This window comes from Mya arenaria, chromosome 17 (genome assembly GCF_026914265.1).
Source record: "Mya arenaria isolate MELC-2E11 chromosome 17, ASM2691426v1".
Classification (NCBI taxonomy): domain Eukaryota; kingdom Metazoa; phylum Mollusca; class Bivalvia; order Myida; family Myidae; genus Mya; species Mya arenaria.
In genome coordinates, this window is record NC_069138.1 from 24489113 (window position 1) to 24509861 (window position 20749).

General features: G+C 38.8%; 1 protein-coding gene across 2 annotated transcripts; it reads left to right on the forward strand.

Annotated features, from left to right (window-relative positions):
- Positions 1-4868: 4868 nt before the first annotated feature.
- On the forward strand, positions 4869-15413 carry LOC128222886 (E3 ubiquitin-protein ligase TRIM33-like). Of its 2 annotated transcripts, none has more exons than XM_052932057.1 (4): positions 4869-4955; positions 12607-13618; positions 13913-14029; positions 14491-15413. In XM_052932057.1, exons 2-4 carry the CDS (start codon positions 12619-12621, stop codon positions 15333-15335), a joined length of 1962 nt encoding a protein of 653 aa, XP_052788017.1. In that variant the 5' UTR covers positions 4869-4955; positions 12607-12618; the 3' UTR covers positions 15336-15413. The 2 variants fall into 2 exon arrangements, with proteins under 2 accessions (XP_052788017.1, XP_052788018.1); XM_052932058.1 differs by having other exon boundaries at positions 14542-15413.
- The last annotated feature ends 5336 nt before the right edge of the window (positions 15414-20749 follow it).

Sequence of the window (20749 nt, forward strand, 5' to 3'; positions counted from 1 at the left end):
GCAACACTTCAACCTCACATAGGCCACTGTGCTGGGAAAACTCTGGTTTGGGCGCATTAAGCACGTGAACATTGCCTTATGCATCGCTAAATAGGCTGCTATGGGTCATGTTCGAGGCATTGGCACGTGCACGTGAAACAATCATGGGTATCGCCACTATGCCAGGGTGGAAGGCATTTGGCAACACTTCAACCTCACATAGGCCACTGTGCTGGGAAAACTCTGGTTTGGGCGCATTAAGCACGTGAACATTGCCTTATGCATCGCTAAATAGGCTGCTATGGGTCATGTTCGAGGCATTGGCACGTGCACGTGAAACAATCATGGGTATCGCCACTATGCCAGGGTGGTAGGCATTTGGCAACACTTCAACCTCACATAGGCCACTGTGCTGGGAAAACTCTGGTTTGGGCGCATTAAGCACGTGAACATTGCCATATGCATCGCTAAATAGGCTGCTATGGGTCATGTTCGAGGCATTGGCACGTGCACGTGAAACAATCATGGGTATCGCCACTATGCCAGGGTGGTAGGCATTTGGCAACACTTCAACCTCACATAGGCCACTGTGCTGGGAAAACTCTGGTTTGGGCGCATTAAGCACGTGAACATTGCCTTATGCATCGCTAAATAGGCTGCTATGGGTCATGTTCGAGGCATTGGCACGTGCACGTGAAACAATCATGGGTATCGCCACTATGCCAGGGTGGTAGGCATTTGGCAACACTTCAACCTCACATAGGCCACTGTGCTGGGAAAACTCTGGTTTGGGCGCATTAAGCACGTGAACATTGCCTTATGCATCGCTAAATAGGCTGCTATGGGTCATGTTCGAGGCATTGGCACGTGCACGTGAAACAATCATGGGTATCGCCACTATGCCAGGGTGGTAGGCATTTGGCAACACTTCAACCTCACATAGGCCACTGTGCTGGGAAAACTCTGGTTTGGGCGCATTAAGCACGTGAACATTGCCTTATGCATCGCTAAATAGGCTGCTATGGGTCATGTTCGAGGCATTGGCACGTGCACGTGAAACAATCATGGGTATCGCCACTATGCCAGGGTGGTAGGCATTTGGCAACACTTCAACCTCACATAGGCCACTGTGCTGGGAAAACTCTGGTTTGGGCGCATTAAGCACGTGAACATTGCCTTATGCATCGCTAAATAGGCTGCTATGGGTCATGTTCGAGGCATTGGCACGTGCACGTGAAACAATCATGGGTATCGCCACTATGCCAGGGTGGTAGGCATTTGGCAACACTTCAACCTCACATAGGCCACTGTGCTGGGAAAACTCTGGTTTGGGCGCATTAAGCACGTGAACATTGCCTTATGCATCGCTAAATAGGCTGCTATGGGTCATGTTCGAGGCATTGGCACGTGCACGTGAAACAATCATGGGTATCGCCACTATGCCAGGGTGGTAGGCATTTGGCAACACTTCAACCTCACATAGGCCACTGTGCTGGGAAAACTCTGGTTTGGGCGCATTAAGCACGTGAACATTGCCTTATGCATCGCTAAATAGGCTGCTATGGGTCATGTTCGAGGCATTGGCACGTGCACGTGAAACAATCATGGGTATCGCCACTATGCCAGGGTGGTAGGCATTTGGCAACACTTCAACCTCACATAGGCCACTGTGCTGGGAAAACTCTGGTTTGGGCGCATTAAGCACGTGAACATTGCCTTATGCATCGCTAAATAGGCTGCTATGGGTCATGTTCGAGGCATTGGCACGTGCACGTGAAACAATCATGGGTATCGCCACTATGCCAGGGTGGTAGGCATTTGGCAACACTTCAACCTCACATAGGCCACTGTGCTGGGAAAACTCTGGTTTGGGCGCATTAAGCACGTGAACATTGCCTTATGCATCGCTAAATAGGCTGCTATGGGTCATGTTCGAGGCATTGGCACGTGCACGTGAAACAATCATGGGTATCGCCACTATGCCAGGGTGGTAGGCATTTGGCAACACTTCAACCTCACATAGGCCACTGTGCTGGGAAAACTCTGGTTTGGGCGCATTAAGCACGTGAACATTGCCTTATGCATCGCTAAATAGGCTGCTATGGGTCATGTTCGAGGCATTGGCACGTGCACGTGAAACAATCATGGGTATCGCCACTATGCCAGGGTGGTAGGCATTTGGCAACACTTCAACCTCACATAGGCCACTGTGCTGGGAAAACTCTGGTTTGGGCGCATTAAGCACGTGAACATTGCCTTATGCATCGCTAAATAGGCTGCTATGGGTCATGTTCGAGGCATTGGCACGTGCACGTGAAACAATCATGGGTATCGCCACTATGCCAGGGTGGTAGGCATTTGGCAACACTTCAACCTCACATAGGCCACTGTGCTGGGAAAACTCTGGTTTGGGCGCATTAAGCACGTGAACATTGCCTTATGCATCGCTAAATAGGCTGCTATGGGTCATGTTCGAGGCATTGGCACGTGCACGTGAAACAATCATGGGTATCGCCACTATGCCAGGGTGGTAGGCATTTGGCAACACTTCAACCTCACATAGGCCACTGTGCTGGGAAAACTCTGGTTTGGGCGCATTAAGCACGTGAACATTGCCTTATGCATCGCTAAATAGGCTGCTATGGGTCATGTTCGAGGCATTGGCACGTGCACGTGAAACAATCATGGGTATCGCCACTATGCCAGGGTGGTAGGCATTTGGCAACACTTCAACCTCACATAGGCCACTGTGCTGGGAAAACTCTGGTTTGGGCGCATTAAGCACGTGAACATTGCCTTATAGATACTTTAGTTGAAATATGTTATGGCAAGGCATATGCATGTTTCATTTTAAGAAGAACGTGAAATAAAGGTATTAAGACCCTAATGGGCATCATTTCAAACTTTGATCAACTTGATACTTGATTAATATGTATTATTTCCGGGACTAAAAAGAAGTTTACCGTCAAGTATTTAAAACATAAAAAATGTTGTATATAAACAAAACGAAACACTCGAAAGACAAGAAGAGTCCTTTATCTTATTTATGTTTCAACATTTTGTTAATAATTTGGTATCATAGTATCAAAAAAAAATATTTGCTTCAAAAATAATACATTATTGACAACATCATCAACATTTAAAATAAAATGATACTGAAAATCTAATAGCTAATATTGTTGTGTATCAATGTATTTAATTACTGTGAGAATTCGAAATGATAACAAATTAAAACAAATAATAAAAATAATATTCGTGCTTTTGGGTGGATTCGAACCTTTACCTTAAAACTCTCAGGATATGTAGTCATATGATGAACAACTTAGGCTAATTCATTCAAATTGAAGAGTTTTAAATGAATGCTTTCATAAGGGGGTGTGCTACCGTAAGTATATCGTATAAACAAAAGTTGAAGCATGTCTATTTATAACTTTAAGTTGAACGTGTATCAAACACATACTTCAAGGTGTCGATGTACGAGTACACAGTTGTTTGATATGCCCCTGTCACATGTGACCAATAACGGGTTCATGTGACATCGTTCATTGGTAGTGCAAATAAACCTTGGAGCACCATTCTTCTTGAGTCCAAACTATGTATAAACTGCTTCCAATACAACAATCGAAATCACAGAGACAAGCCTCTTAGCCTAAAACATTATCCTTAACAAGATCCTGATAAAAAGCAAAAAGCAAAAGGATCGAGGTCAAACAAGCATTAAGCAAGAGAGAAAACTTATGCTACAATACATGGAACATAACATACAAGGTAAAAGAGAAATTATGTTTAAGAAAGGATTAAACAAGTTTAAGAAAGGGTGGTCGATTTCCAACACACTTAAAAAAGAACCACATAATGCTACAATACAAGCCTAAGAATTATATAATAACAATAAATGTAACAAAGATCCTGATTAAAGGAACAATTATTTAGGACAGACAAACATCAAAATAGCAGATAGACAAAACGGTGTACGGCAACAAACAAAAACAAACTTAGCAAATAGTACATAATACATACATTTGTATATAAAAATGCTTCTCATTTAGTCGTCTCGGGCTCGATTCCCGGCTTGGGCGTGTGTGAGTTTGGTTGGTTGTGACCAAGCCGGACAAGTGGGTTTATCCCGGAGCTCAGGTTTCTTCTACAACACAAGACCACACTCTCGTACAACATATTTGCAACGATATTGACTTACCATAGGTAATGTCAATTATTCACAATCGTTGTAAAATGTTTTACAAAATCAACAGTTTTAATATCAATTTATCGTTACTCTATGTATTCATAAATATATACAAATACGATGTCAGTGACCTTCAGCTTTAACCTACGAAGCCCTAGTCATCTACTGTTCAAGATCAACCTAAAGTAATTGTGCAAACAATATGTCACAGTACAGTCAGTGTGTCCCTAACATATGACATATTCGGAATACATAAGGTTTAACCGTAACCTTGATATTCGACCTACTGATAGTGACAACCAAATGGGTCAGCTAATGGTCAAATGCAACTGGACAACATTGTTTAAAACCAACCATGACTTTCTTTGAAGACGAATATTCGGAAAACACACACACTGTGTTTATGCTGTTTTATAAAACAGTAGTTTTGTCTTTATTTAAAATATTCAAAACATCTGAAGTTCTATGACCTTTGATAAAATAATTGTGTGCTAACCATTGACAAAATATTTCAGTAAGTTATCAGCCGTACCTTTACAAGATCATGCAAACAATACCTAACGTCTACTCTGACAAAGGCAACGCTATTGAAGTCTGATCATGGGCATAATAGCATACGATTACGGGTCATTCAAATTTAACAAGCCAAATAACTCAATCTTCTACCTTTTATCATTAAAATTTGTTGATATCGTAGCATGGTTTTAGATATCATATTTTTGGTATAAATATATTCTCTTGTAAAACTCGAAAAATCTTTTGGAATAAAGGTTTAAAGCCCAGAATATAGGTTGGTGCAAAATATATTCAAATATATTCTCAAGTTTAATGTATGTTCATTTTTATTATAATGAGCTAGCTTAGTACACACGAAATTGGTTAATTGATATTACAAAAATGCTATAAGAAACTTTTAATTTCTTTTCCTTAACATTATAAACGATTTTTAATAATGAGCTCAGTTGAGTATATAAACCAGAAAAATTGTCGAGAAACTGATATTTAAGAATGCGCATGATAGTATGTTCTCAAGTGTATTGAAAATTTTTTGTGAACACTGACATCTTCTGACAGTCTGGTTCCAAAAGCATTACTGGTTATAAGCTCCTATAATTGAACGCTAATGGTTAGAGGTCAGCACACCGTTGGCAATGATATCTTCCGATCTTCTGGTCTTCCAAAATTACAGGTCTTGGGCAGCTACAGGTTAATGTTCATAGTAACTAATCCGCCTATGATTGATTCGCTCTAACGTTATTGTGGTGACAATACGTTTTGCCACTTAACCGGGTTAATATCTGATATTTTGATAACATGGCTTGTACATGTAGTGTCCTTTGAAATATGGACCCCCATCCTTACGTTCAACATATGCATTGTGCTCTGTTTGATCCCTTCGTTGAGGTAGACACCTTCATTAAACGTAAAACACAAACACATAGTTCAAGCCTTCAGTAAATGACTATCCCTCTCCCAAGCCTGTTTATATTACAACACTTATGTGCATTGATATACATCTTTATTGTCTTTATCGTCTGAGATTGTTATCATTTTCTTCTGTTTCTTTTCTTTTTCAAATAATTGTTAAAAAAAACTACGATTACAATGCTTTAGAATAAAAATAAGAGTTATGTTATACGTTGTATATAATAGCCCGGAGCCGTACATAACATCCCATGGAAATTCGAGTTTGTTTTTTCCTTTAGAACTGAAGTGGGAGGTTTTGTCCAACTAATAAAACTAACATGGGCGCTTTTATCCATGGGATGTCCGACATTTATTGATATTATATAACAACGCGTGAACATTTGTATATAACAATGTTGACCATGTATTAGAAGGATATAAATATATCAGTTATATAACTTTTACAGCACATATTACTCTTATTAATTTATTACTTGTTTCCCAATGCCCTTGTGTGAAGTCCAGGTTTCGGAAAGCCGACTGGTTATTTTCCTTGTTTCGGAGCATCCCCTATTTGATAGAATTGCGTTTAAGTATCCCCTTTGTATTGCCCTGGTGTGAGATGAGACATTAAATAATGCACTTGGGTCTAAGAATCCCCTTTTTATTGCCCTTGTGTAACAGCACCACATTTTGATTGCCCTTGCGACGGGGCAACCTATGCATATTGCCCTTGTGTCTGACCATCCCCTGTGTATTATACTGGCTTCGAGTATCACTATTGTATTACCCTAGTGTTGGTGAATCCCTGTGTATTGCCCTGGTGTCCGTGAGTCACTGTGTATTGCCCTGGTGTCCGTGAATTGCTGTGTATTGCCCTGGTGTCGGTGTATCACTGTGTATTGCCCTGGTGTCGGAGAACCCCTGTGTATTGCTCTGGTGTCGGTGAATCACTGTGTATTGCCCTGGTGCCCGTGAATCACTGTGTACTATTCTGGTGTCGGAGAACCCCTGTGTATTACCCTGGCATCCGTGAATCACTGTGTAATGCTCTGGTGTCGGTGAATCGCTGTGTATTGCTCTAGTGTCCGTGAATCACTGTGTATTGCCCTGGTTTCGGTGATTCACTGTGTATTGCCCTGGTGTCGGAGAACCCCTGTGTATTGCCCTGGTGTCAGTGAATCACTGTGTATTGCTCGCTGTCGGTGAATCGCTGTGTTTTGCCCTGGTGTCTGTGAATCACTGTGTATTGCCCTGGTGTCGGAGAACCCCTGTGTATTGCCCTGGTGTCCGTGAATCACTGTGTATTGCCCTGCTGTCGGTGAATCGCTGTGTATTGCTCTGGCGTCGAAGCAACCCCTGTTTATTGTCCTGCTGTCTGAAAATTTCTTGTGAATTGGCACGGTGATGAAGCAAGACTGCTTTGGAAGGTTTTTTATAACGCGTCACAACTTAAGCACAAAGATAAAAAACACTATTTTTTCTGGTTAATACGTAAACGTCACCCATACTATACACATCTACGAGGCGGTTATATTTTTTTAAACAGGCATATCGTGAAATATATAATTAAACTCGTTATTTAAGTTGAAGTAAATGACAACAGATAATAAAATAGACTAAAATAAAATATATTATAAAACAACTGACTAAGAAAAAGAAAATAAAGCAGTCACTACTGACCTTCACTATTTGATAATATGGATTGAAATTCAATAAGCATAGAACTCGAAGGCAAGATTGCTCGCCAATGTTTTGGTTTGAAACCTATTTAAAGTAAAGGTCATAAATTGCGATATATACAAATCAATTTTGTTTGAACTGTCGCATATGTGTGTATGTACGTATATGTTGGTCATCGGGTAAATGTGCGAAACTGGCAAATGCAAAAGTTTACCCGAAGTTTCGAAAAAGTTACAAAATGGAGACAGCAATTTCCTATATAAGTATTTTTAAACCTTTGTGTTTAAGAACATACATATAGAACATACATATAGAATATTCGTAATAAAGGAAATGAGGCGAAAGTAATCGGTCTTAATTTCCGTGCATGCATTATATAAACGAACAAATATTTGTTTAGGCCAACCAATGTCTGTTTCAGGCAGCATAATCAAAGTTAACATTTAGGGTAGGTCAGTAGTTTTATAATAGTTCTTTTATATTCAATTATTCTTGTATATACATAAAGTTCATTTTCTTACAAATTGTACTATTTCTTGTAGTTTGTTATTACCTATTACTAATATATAAATACTGTTGTTATTTAGCTTTACTCTGTCTTACATTAATGACAGTTTAATGTTTAAACAAAATGTGTTGAAGGTAGTATATTTTTATTTTTGAAACACATAACTAAGATTTGTGGCTGTTTTTTTGGTAGGGTCGTGTTACCCCAAACAAATAGTTTATTTAGGTCTTATATTTCAATGTTGACACTTAGCCTCGACCTTTGACCTTCAAAACACAGTGATCAATACGTAGCGACTTTTGATCTATACAATCGTTTAAATGTTGAAACTCCACCGTCTTTTGTTGGTTATATAACGTATGCCAAAAATTCATTAACATCTCCCAAAATCAAAATACGGCATGTAGTCAGGCAAAACTCTATTTTAAAAACCGAGTTTCTGTTCCGAACCGACGTACATAAGAGAATACCACTAAATATATATGGTCGAATTTGAATATGTTCACTTAGAAAAAAAGGTCCACACTACGCCTACTTTTACGCCTTACTGTGCGAACAATTCTACTATCGCTTTAAGCTGCAAACATTATGGCGTTTGTTAATCACACGCCTGTAAAATTTAGTGAGTCACCAGTCTATAAAATACTTTCTTTATTTAGTCCAAACATATAAAACGGGGTTGAAGCTGAGATGTTTCTTCACGCGTAGGAAAGAATTTAGTTGTGTAATAACCATTTCCAAGCATTCTGAACACTACCAGTGTAGGTACACGTAATAAACTTTTAATTGTATAACAATGCATGTATAAACTCCTCTTTACTCATTTTGAGAGTGTTGTTTTAAAGTTTAATTTGGAATTTTAACCACACACGCTAACCCTTTCCTCTAAACTCAAACGCGCACACAAACTCCCTCTCCCCCACCCCACTCACACGTACGCGCACAAACACTCCCTCCCCCCACCCGACTGACACGTACGCGAACATACTCTCCCTCCCAGACACACATACGCACATATGCACGTACTCTCCCCCACACACGTATGCTAACACACACTCACTTCTCCCAGAAACGTACGAGCGCTGGATTGCACAATGGTATGTATATGTCAGATAAGCTCACATACACTCCCTCTCCCCCACCCTACTCACACGTACGCGCACACAAAATCCCTCTCCCCCACTCTACTCACACGTACGCGCAAACACACACCCTCTCCCCCAACAGACGTACGCATACACGCTTGCCAACTCCCCCAACCCACATACGCGAAAATTCACTCCCTACCCCACATACGTTTGCGAAGATGCACTCCCTCTCACAACACACACGTACGCATACACGCTTACAACTCCCCAACACTGGTACACGTGCACGCACTTTCTTACACACATTTACTCAAACACGCTAACCCACTCCCATCACACTTACGCGAACACACATTTCATCTTCCTCACATTCGTACGTTAACGCGTTAAGCCATTCCCCAAACACATGCTCGTGAACATACACGCCCTATGCCCACCCACACCCACACAACCATGTACTCCTTCTCCCCCACACACGTACGCGCATACACACTCACTCTCCCCTACCCACTCACACGTATCCGTACATATACACTCCCTCTTACCCAACAGACAAAGGCATACACTCTATCCCATTCCCCCCGCCCACGTACACGATGGTACATATATCTCAGATCAAAGGCAGGCAAGACTTTCTCGTGTCTGATGAAATAAATGGTCTAGTCAATTTAGAAATAAACTACTCATATACGTTTGCTTGCGTACACTAACGTTGATGAAATTACGAAATTGCCACATGTGTGTATAATTTGGGCCATCGGGTGAAAGTGCGATAGTGCCATCTCTGTTTTAACATTAATTGTCGGCTGAAAATGCGAATGTGTCACCAGTGTGTATAACCTTGACCATGCGGTCAAGTTGCAAAACTGCCAACTATGTATATGATCTCGGCCATTTATGAAAGTTAGAAACTGCCGATTTTGTGTACGACCTCGGTCATCGTTTGAACGTGTTAAACTGCCACCTGTGTGTAAAACCACGACCATCTGATGAAAGTGCAATGCTGCAACAGTGTGCATGACCTCGGCCATCTGATAAAATTGCAAAACTGTCATCAGTGTGTCGGATAAAAATGCGAAACTGTGGCCCATATGTATTTCATTGCCCATTTGAAGAAAGTGCGAAACTCCCTTTTCCGTGTCTGATAAAAATACAAAATTGCTACCTTTGTGTATGACTTCGACCTACGAGTGAAAGTGCGAAACTTCCACTAGTGTGTATGACTTTGGGCATCTGTTAAAAGAGCGAAACTGCCGCGCCTGTGTATGACTGAGGCCGTATGGTAAAATTGCGAAACTGTCACCTGTGTGTATGATGATGCTATCACACTGTTCGAAACTGCCAAATGTGTGCATAACCCAAGTCATTGGGTAACTATTAAAAACAGTTACCTGTGTGTATGACTTTAGGCATCAAGTGAAAGGTCGAACAGTAACCTGTGTGTATGAACTCAGACATCAAGTAAAGGACGAACAGTAACTGTGTGTATGACCTCAGACATCAAGTGAAAGGCCAAACAGTTACCTGTGTGTATGACCTCGGACTACAAGTGAAAGGTCGAACAGTTACCCATGTTTATGACCTCGGACATCAAGTAAAAGGTCAAACAGTTACCTGTGTGTATGAACTCAGACATCAAGTGAAAGGGCGAATAGTTACCTGTGTGTATGACCTCGGACAACAAATGAAAGGTCGAACAGTTACCTGTGTTTATGACTTCGGACATCAAGTGAAAGGTCGAACAGTTACATGTGTGAATGACCTCGGACATGAAGTGAAACGGCGAACAGTTAACTGTGTGTATGACCTCGGACAACAAGTGAACAGGCGAACAGTTACCTGTGTGAATGACCTCGGACATCACGTGAAAGGGGGAACAGTTACCTGTGTGTATGACCTTGGGCATCAAGTGAACGGGCAAACAGTTAACTGTGTGTATGACCTCGGACAACAAGTGAAAGGGCGAACAGGTACCTTTATGTATGACCTCAGATAGCAAGTGAAAGGTCGAACAGTTACCTGTGTGTATGACCTTGGGCATCAAGTGAAAGGTCGAACAGTTACCTGTGTGTATGACTTCGGGCACCAAGAGAAAGGGCGAACAGTTACCTGTGTGCATGACCTTGGGCATCAAGTGAAAGGTCGAACAGTAACCTGTGTGTATGACCTTGGGCATCAAGTGAAAGGTCGAACAGGTACCTCTGTGTGTATGACCTCGGGCATCAAGTGAAAGGGCGAACAGTTACCTGTGTGTATGACCTTGGGCATCACGTGAATGGTCGAACAGTTACCTGTGTGTATGACCTCGGACAACAGATGAAAGGGCGAACAGTTACCTTTATGTATGACCTCGGAAATTAAATGAAAGGTCGAACAGTTACCTGTGTATATGGTCTCGACTGTCGGGTGAATATGCCAAATCTATAACTAAGTGGTGGATGGCCTCTGTTATCTAATGAATGTGCGACACTGTTACCTGTGGTATGATGAAGTACTTTTATTATGTGTTAAGGGGAAGTAAAGCAAAAACAAAAACAAGCAATGCAAACATCGTTTGAACGAACAAAATTTACAACATTTAAAAAAATATATTTAGCAAGCATAATTCATATATCCGCTGTAACATGTGAATCTGTAATTAGGTGTTCTGCAACTTTTAAGTAAGAAAATTGTATTAGATTTCCAATTAAAAAGCCTTTACGTTTTTCCGGAAATGTCTTAATTCAAAAACAATATGTTTGTGTTTAAATTGTCACAACTACCGAATCAACAATGTCAATAAAGATCTACAAAACTCAAATCAATGATCGCCCATGAAGCTTTGCAGTCACCTTAAACAAATAATTAAAATAAAAGTGTCCACGTAGCTATAAATGTATGTCTTTTTTAGTTTGATCGTTAGGGTCAAATTAAAATTAATAAAGCCTTATTCTTTTTATCTGTATCAACCTAAAATGATACTCGTACTTATAAATTGCATTACGTGTTTACCAGCAAGTTAGCAATAAGATATAATTCCTTTTTCTATAAAAGAAATTTTTATTTGTTGTGCTTTTTAACACCTGCCTAGCGGTGATCTTTTATACAAATCATGTTAAATAAAAGACTAGAAATGGATGTAAAATGGCTTTAAAACAAGAGAGAGAGAGAGAGAGAGAGAGAGAGAGAGAGAGAGAGAGAGAGAGAGAGAGAGAGAAATAGTGAAAGATGGTTAGAGGGGATCGGGAGTGGAATAGAGAACGAGAATGAAGGGAGATGGAGAGCGAGAAGAAGGAAAGAGCGATACTGAGAAGTGGTATGAGGAAATGGAAAGAGGGACAGCGATTGAGGGAGAGTGTAGAAAGACAAGAGAGAAAGAAGGTTGGTGAGAGGATCAGAGTGGATGGGGATTGGGAGAGAGAGAGAAAGAGAAAGGGGGAAGAGAGTTATACTGAGAAGGGGGTAAGCGTGGATGAAAAGGGGGAAAGGGATTAAGGGAGAGAGTAGAAAGGGGTGGGAGATGGAGAGAAGAAGAGAGGATAAGAGGAGATGGGGAGTGGAACACAAAGAGAGAGAGAAAGAGAGAGAGAGAGAAAGAGAGAGAGATAATTAAAACATTTAAAGTGGATGGAAAACGAAAGAAAGAGGTACAGAGAGTTGGGGTGCATATGGGCTGAGGCCTATAAATGTGTTACGGAATAAATGCATTGTATTGTTCCTTCATAATAGCTTAATGTTTCATGTTCTATCTACGCTATTTTCCTAAAATATTTCAGACACTAGGAAGGATGGGTTCAGTTCCAGGTCGAAAGGCACAAATTGCATCTGGATCGGCGCCTGAACCAACGTACTGCCAGCCATGCGCGGCGGACGGCAAGAAGGTTTTCTCCAAGGCCTTCTGTCCTGTCTGCAAGGAGTTCCTGTGTTCTTCATGTGCACGAGTACACAGAAACATGAAACTGACTAAGAACCACGTCCTCCAAGACAGGAGCAATATGCCTTCCACGTTCAGCGCGGATGATGAGGCTGAGATGTTTACAGAAACATGTCAGCGCCATGCTATCGAGTTTATAAAATACTACTGCCCGCGTCATGATTCACTTTTGTGTGGAGACTGTTTACTTGAGGATGAGGAACATCGCAATTGTAAGGTAGAGAGAATTTGGCATGTGGCAAAAGGATACAAGCAGGTTGCAGAATACAATAGCCTTATAACAGGACTTGTCCAGACGGCAACTAACATTGGCGAACTTTCACACGACATACAGGCGATCATGAAATCAGTTGACGAAGAAAGCCTTACCAATATCAATGAGCTTCGCAAATTCAGGAATGAAATTAACCAGTACCTGGATAAAAGGGAAAACGAACTCTTGGCGGAAATTGAACAGAAGAAACGAACATCCAAGACACTGCTAAATGAACTTAAATCAAAATGCACTAACATGAACTCATCCATTGAGAAAATACAGTCTGAGCTACAAGCACAGGACGACAACAGCAACACTCTATTAATAGTAGGAAAGCGAGCTATAAAAGAGCTGGCAGGTCTCCAGGCAGCCCTGGGAGAGGTGAGCAGGAGGAGTGAAGTTCCCCGATACAAGTTGCACAGGGACCCCGAAACTGAGCAGTTAATAGCTTCTGAAAAAGCAATAGGAGGGCTGGAAATTGGCGAATTAAATTCGGCTTTAGTGCAACAACAACGACAACAGCAGAGGACACAGGAACAACGGCAACAGGAGACGACGCAACAACACCATAAACAAATCAAAGCTTTTTCACAAAAAGGTCTGCGTACAACCACGGACTAATGTGACATGTCCTATGTATCGCAGTTTATTAGTCTTTTTTTTTTTGCAAAAGCTTATAGACGGCTCTTTAACATAACGTTAAAAGATATGTTGTAAAGTGCACTCAGTGCTTAACAAAAGTATAATAATTAAAATATACGACAAATAATATTTCGCAAATAGAATTTAGATCCGAAAAACTTGTGTCATATAATTTTGAATGGTATATACTTTAATGTTAAAGTATAAAAAAACGATATATATACTTAAACTGTACCCATTATATTTCCAGATGAATCAGCATCGGCGTTAGGGCATCAAGAACGACTACAACAGAAGAGGCAGCAACCACGGCAACTCGGAACGATTCAGCAACAACACGAACACATACAAAATGAATCACCAAAAGGTTTGTGCACAACCACTGACTAATTTGTCATTACCTATGTAGTTGATAAATCTGTTTTCCAAAGTCAGTAGACGTCGCTCAAGCTAACCAGTCACGTTGACGCTGCGTTAACCTTAAGTTAAATTTTCATTTTTTAAATTTTTAAAAGTAATGCATTTGATTTGTCTGATTTCAAAAGCCTGTATAATATCGTACCGGTAAATTATATGTATTATAATTCATACTATAATAATAATTATAATTATTTTTATAATTATTTAATTATCATAATCAATTATTATTATTATTATTTTATTATTATTATTATTATTATTATTATTATTATTATTATTATTATTATTATAATTATTATAATTATTATTATCATTATTATTAATATTATTATAATTAATATTATTATTCTTATTATCATTATTTTATATACTTTTTATGATCATGTTTACTTTCACTCCACTTCAAAGGCAGTTCAAACTTAAGCCAGTTCAAGTTCATCAGACAGCCTGACATTTCAGTGAAGACATCAGATGACATCCGCGACTGCTACTTGACCAGTGTTGCCCTCCTGACCGGGGACAGGCTCATACTGGCAGATTGCGATAATTACTCATTGAAGCTGGTAGATACCGATAATAACAAGCTGGTGTCTCAGGTGAAACTGCCAGCTTTCCCGATGGACCTGTGTCTCCTGCCCGGGGACAGGGCAGCCGTCACTCTGCCTATGGAGGAGAAGATACAGTTCGTATCTACTCAGGGGAATTTCTCACTACAGGATGTTGTTAAAGTAGATGGATACTGTCATGGAATAGATTTCTGTGATAACAACTTAATAGTGTCCTTTACCAACCCAGGCAAGGTTGTATTGATGGACATGAAGGGAAAAGTGAAGAAGAGTGTGGATAAAGACAGCAGTCAAAAACTTTTGTTTCATTCTCCCTGGAATTTGACAGTGACCAGAGACAGCCGGACTTCGGCCATCTATATATCAGACTGGTACACCAACTCCTTTACCAAGCTGAGCATCTCACTAGAGGTGCTCCAGTCCTTTCAGGACCCGAACCTGGTTTCATTACATGGTCTGACAGCCATTGGGGACAACCAGCTGCTCGTGTGTGGGAGGGACAGTGACAACATCCTGTTGCTGGACACGCTCACCGGCAATGTAACCCAACTGCTGGGGAAGGAGGAGGGGATAGAGGGACCACTCAGTGTGGCTTACTGTCCACGTAAGAAGATGATGTTTGTCACCTGCAGGCCTGATAAAAGACCTGAATTCAAGAATTTCGTCAAAGTATTCAACTTAGTATAGGTAATTATCAAGCCTGCCAAATAATATGAGTGAAATATATATCCGGTGTGAAGTATTTGTAAATATTAAGAACATTTATAGTATCAAACTAAAAATCCGCTTATACAATACTTAATTCCACATATATCGGGCAATTTAGATATTGTGAAAATATTTGACGGAAAACATGACGTTTAAATTAGGTTAAATTCTAAATATTTTCATAAATGACAAATCGTGTAGTATTTTGTTATTAGAAATGAACATAATAGTGAATGAATGTGTATTATCAAAGGAAATGTAAGTAGCTGATTGTGTATGAAATGTACCAACAAGTTGGCTTCTTACCACACGAGAACGAAGTCTTGGTAAAAGTGTGAACGTTTAATCAAACGTTGTTATTGTGTTATTGAATGTTCAAGAATATAGAGTAGTATACACGGTTTATCATTTTTTTCCCGCAGTTTGTATTTAGTAAAGTTGATGTTCATTATGTGTCAATATTGAAATTTAACATACGTATCAATACATATATATAGTGATTGAATAATCTTATAGACATTGACCTAAGTGTGAATTGATTCCACAAATATTGTTTGATTTTATTATACAGACATTGACCAAAGTTAAATTTGTGTCCTCATGTATTGATTAAATGATTAAACAGACATTGACCAATGTGCAACTTGTTTCCTCATATAGAAATTGACTAAAATATGCAAACATTGGTGCACTAAATGAAACTGCCACTGTATTGTAATGTAAAACGGTTTTAAAGGGACGCTCATGTTGTAGGACATAACAAATATTTTTCCAGTAATGCACATGCAACGACTTTTATTATAGTTAGTTAACTCCTACATTTATTTCTGGATAGTCTAATCTTTCTTGAATACATCACGTGATAATATCAACCAACCACCTAGCTTCAGACTTTTATTGATTTGCGTCAGCAACGGTTTTGGAAAACGTGGACTTAAAAGACATATTAAATCATATACTAACATTTGTTAAAATGTTTCCTCTGTCTTAGTTTTAACGGATATTTGTTCGTTAAATTAGGCATCACTTACGTCCATTTTTATTCCAAAAATAACACAACAATGGTTGATCAACTTTGTTGAAGATTTTACAATAATGATACGCCAATAAACACAATTCATCTCATTCGATGAATCACATTCACAATGTATCTAAAATATAGTTTGGGGAGATGTAACTTCATAACATTTATTTTATTAAGCATGTTACTTATAAATATTAACAATACTCTACTAAACTTGATTACAAACAAATATCTAAAGACAAGCTCCTTATGTTTTTGGCATAATTGATACATTTCTGTGCCAAAGACACAACTATTGAAATTCTAACAATTTGGAACAACTCCTACTAAATCATATATATTTTAACAAACAATAGACAAATGTCTATGTTATTATATCAAACTAATGCCAGAACAAATATCACTTGAGATTAAGACAAATGGAACACATCACCATTAACAATCAAACAAATGGAACATATCACCATTAACAATCAGTCAATGGAACACATCAAATTAACAATCAGACAAATGGAACGCATCAACGTTATCAATCAGACAAATGGAACACATGACCATTAACAATCAGACAAATGTAACACATCACCATTAACCATCAGACAAATGGAATACATCACCATTTACAATCGGACAAATGGAACATATGACCATTAACAAGCAGACAAATAGAACACATCACCATCAACAATCAGACAAATGCAACACATAACCATTATCAGTCAGACAAATGGAACACATCGACATTATCAATCAGAAAAAATGGAACACATCAACATTATCAATCAGACAAATGGAACACATCAATATTTACAATCAGACGAAGGGAACAAATCAACATTAACAATCAGACAAATGGAACTCATCAAAATTATCAATCAGACAAAAGGAACACATCACCATTAACAATACGGCAAATGGAACACATCACCGTAATCAATCAGACATATGGAACACATCGACATTATCAATCAGAAAAATGAAACTCATCACCATTAACAATCAGACAAATATAACACATCAACATTAACAATCAGACAAATGGAACACATCACCATTAACAATCAAACAAATGGAACATTTCAATATTATTAATCATACCAAGAGCAAATTAAAACAAATCAACATGATCACACTCAGACGCAAGGGAGAGAACTATATACAATAACACTCAGGAACAGAGAAAATAATTCAATAAGAGCCACTTTCAGGAACAAAGGAAGCTAATCAACTTTAAAATGTTCACATGAGGAGACATAAGGGAGAACTCTATACTCAATGGGAACAACTTAACAATCGTCATATTCAGAAATAAAGGCAGCTATATGTTATGATTACATTCAAGTTCAGTGATACTACACAATCTTTATTGTAAAATCATATTGCAATTGGGAAACATCCAATCTTCTTTCCCGCATCAAAAGAACTTAGCAAATCCTTAGAATATTGTAGACCACCAATTATTCTTATATATTAACACGGTAACAAAAATGTAAATGGCAACATGGAGATTTACTTTCGAAATAAATGGAGAGGGATATCATAAATAACGAGAATCCTTCAGGTGACAGAGAGTAAGACTCTAGACATCAACTGCCACTGTGAGAGACAAAAACATCCTTAGTTGGGTTGTATTCAATTATTAAATTGTCTAATTAACAGCTTATATAGTTTTGGGTAAATAATAGCACGTGGTTGAATATACCAAATAATGTTTACTATGACCATCTCTGAAAAACAATCTCAGACAAGTGACAAGACAGAACAAAATTACTGTTCCTCTGGCATCATGTATGTTAAAATATGTTCTTTTCATGCATATTACAGTATATTGACCACGTTCGCTTGAAAACAATAGACTGACCACACTTCATTGGCGTGGATTTTTAGATGCTACTCAGTTCTACATTGCCTTTATTTAACACAGGCAGACGTCGCTCTTAAGATTCATAGAGTTTGGTAAAAATAGACGTCGTTGGAACCAGGGATTTTTCTTTTATTTGAATAAGTGGCTTAGTTTGACCTTCTGCTGCAGCAATTCTTGATAATATTGAAAATCGGATAAAATCAGGTTACTAGAGTAATAAAAGTAAATGTAACATAGGATGAAAGTGGTCAAGTGATTAAATTATTCAAAAACATGAAGGTTGTAAAATTGTTTGAATCATCAACTCCATTACTCACCTAAACTGCTGAATCATCAGTGACACAATGCGTCCTAAATAGAATTGTCATCAGTGACATAACGTCCCCTAATTTAAGCATCATCAGTGCCATTAACCCCCTAAATGATACTTCATCAGTGACATTACGAGCCCTAAAAGCTACACCATCAGTGGTTGATCGCGCCCTAAATGCTACACCATCAATGTCATTACGCCCCGGAAAAACTGCGCCATCAGTGACTTTACGCGCCCTTAAGAGCTACATCATCAACGACATAACGCCCCTAAAAGCTTCATCATACTTGACTGTACGTCCCTTAAATGTTATGAAAATGCTATATCATCAGTAAGAATATGCCACATTAACGCTACTTTTTCAGTGAGTGAACGCCGTAATTAATACTCTACCATCAGTGTTTAAACGGCCTATACACGATACGTAATCAGTTGTTATAAGCTGTGTAGAGGGGGTGCTTGACCATCAAGATTTGATTCATTGTAATGTATGAGGCTTTGGAGAGGGGAGAGGCGGGAGTTGGGCTTATTTATAGTAACAAAAACTGCAACCTGTGTTTATAGCATGCAAAATGAAACGTTTTGTAATCTAGCTCTAAATGATTGACGCAATCGTTAAACTAAGTGCATTGTAAACAGTAACTAGAACCTAGTGTATACTTCGAATGCAACCTGCATTTACAGCCAAGGACATTGCAAATAGGTAATCATTAAATACAAGGCTTAATCATTAGGCTTTTCAACTTCCGACGGTATATGAAGGTCCGCCTACTTCCACTTATCCGAAACGCAATCCCTGTTTCAGATTTTGCATTGACAATGTATCAGCCAAAGATGTTGTATTCTAAGTCAGTTAGCTGACATTTAATTCATATCATTTGACTATAACGTAAAATATTATCTAATCATTCGTAGTGTGTTCCACATCTGTGATCATAGGAACACTTGCAAAAAACACCGTCACGAGGAAGCAAAGTAAAACAAAAACATAAATTTTCTTACACAGTCAGTTCCCTTTGACAGGAAGTTTCAAGTTTCGTTTTCATAGGTTTCATTATTCACGTGACGGGTCTATTCCTCCTTTTTAGGAACACGTTTCGCTTCGCAGAAAGAAACACACATTCGGCAGAATTCAGTCTACACGAAACTGAATCGTTCGAAAGAATCGGACATTCAACAATAAATAGGTTAAATATTACGAGCAAGACAACTGTACAATTATCATAAAAAGAAGTGTTCATTCGCCACAAAAGTGGGCTTTTTCGAGAAAGCTATTTATCATTCGTACATTTTGCATTGATATTTTAATCTCTGTTACGTGTCAGCTTAGAACGAAAACTCGCCGAATGATTAATTAACTTGGACCATATACCAGTATTCCAGAAACAGTTCTGCAAATGGTGTAGCATACCACACTGTCACATTCATCAGTTTTACAGGCGTTGATTTACCCCCGCGCCAACACAAATTGTTCAGGGATTGCTATGACCCTCATCCTCAACCCACGAACTGTACATATGTTTAAATGACCCCTTTCTCTTATGTCTACACCCCAAACCCCGTCGCAATGTGTTTAATGGTCAAAACTGATAAAAACATGGGGAAACATTAACACAAATCAGAACAGTCAATGCTAAAGCCCATTTGCAACCAATCAAGCAATTCAAGTGTCAATCTTAATAATATTATTTCACATCTATTATCTTGAAATTATAATATTTAAACTGATTTGCCTCAAATTAGACAGCCAACGATTTTGTTATCTACATACGTCCCCTAAATGCCACACGATCAGTGAATAAACATCTCTGAATATTGAATGATTATGCCGTTCGCTCCATAATTTAATATAAAATATGATCAGTGAATGTACGCTCCCTCAATGCTACCTGATCATTGAATGTACACAAGCTAAATACAACATGATTAAAGCATGTTGGATGCTCTTAACCATGCATATGCAATGTAATTAAAACGTGCTTCAAATAATTGATAAGAGCGTATGATTAAGTAAATTTGCAAACAATTACTAGTACGCATATTTATTCTGTGTATGTGGGTTAAAATGTTGTTATCATTTGAGTACTTGAACAATATCCATCAAGGGAAGGTATGGTAAAACAAGAACATTACTTTGCTTATGGGGTAAGTTCCCTTTGACTGGATGTTTCTAGTTTAAGTTCAACGATTTG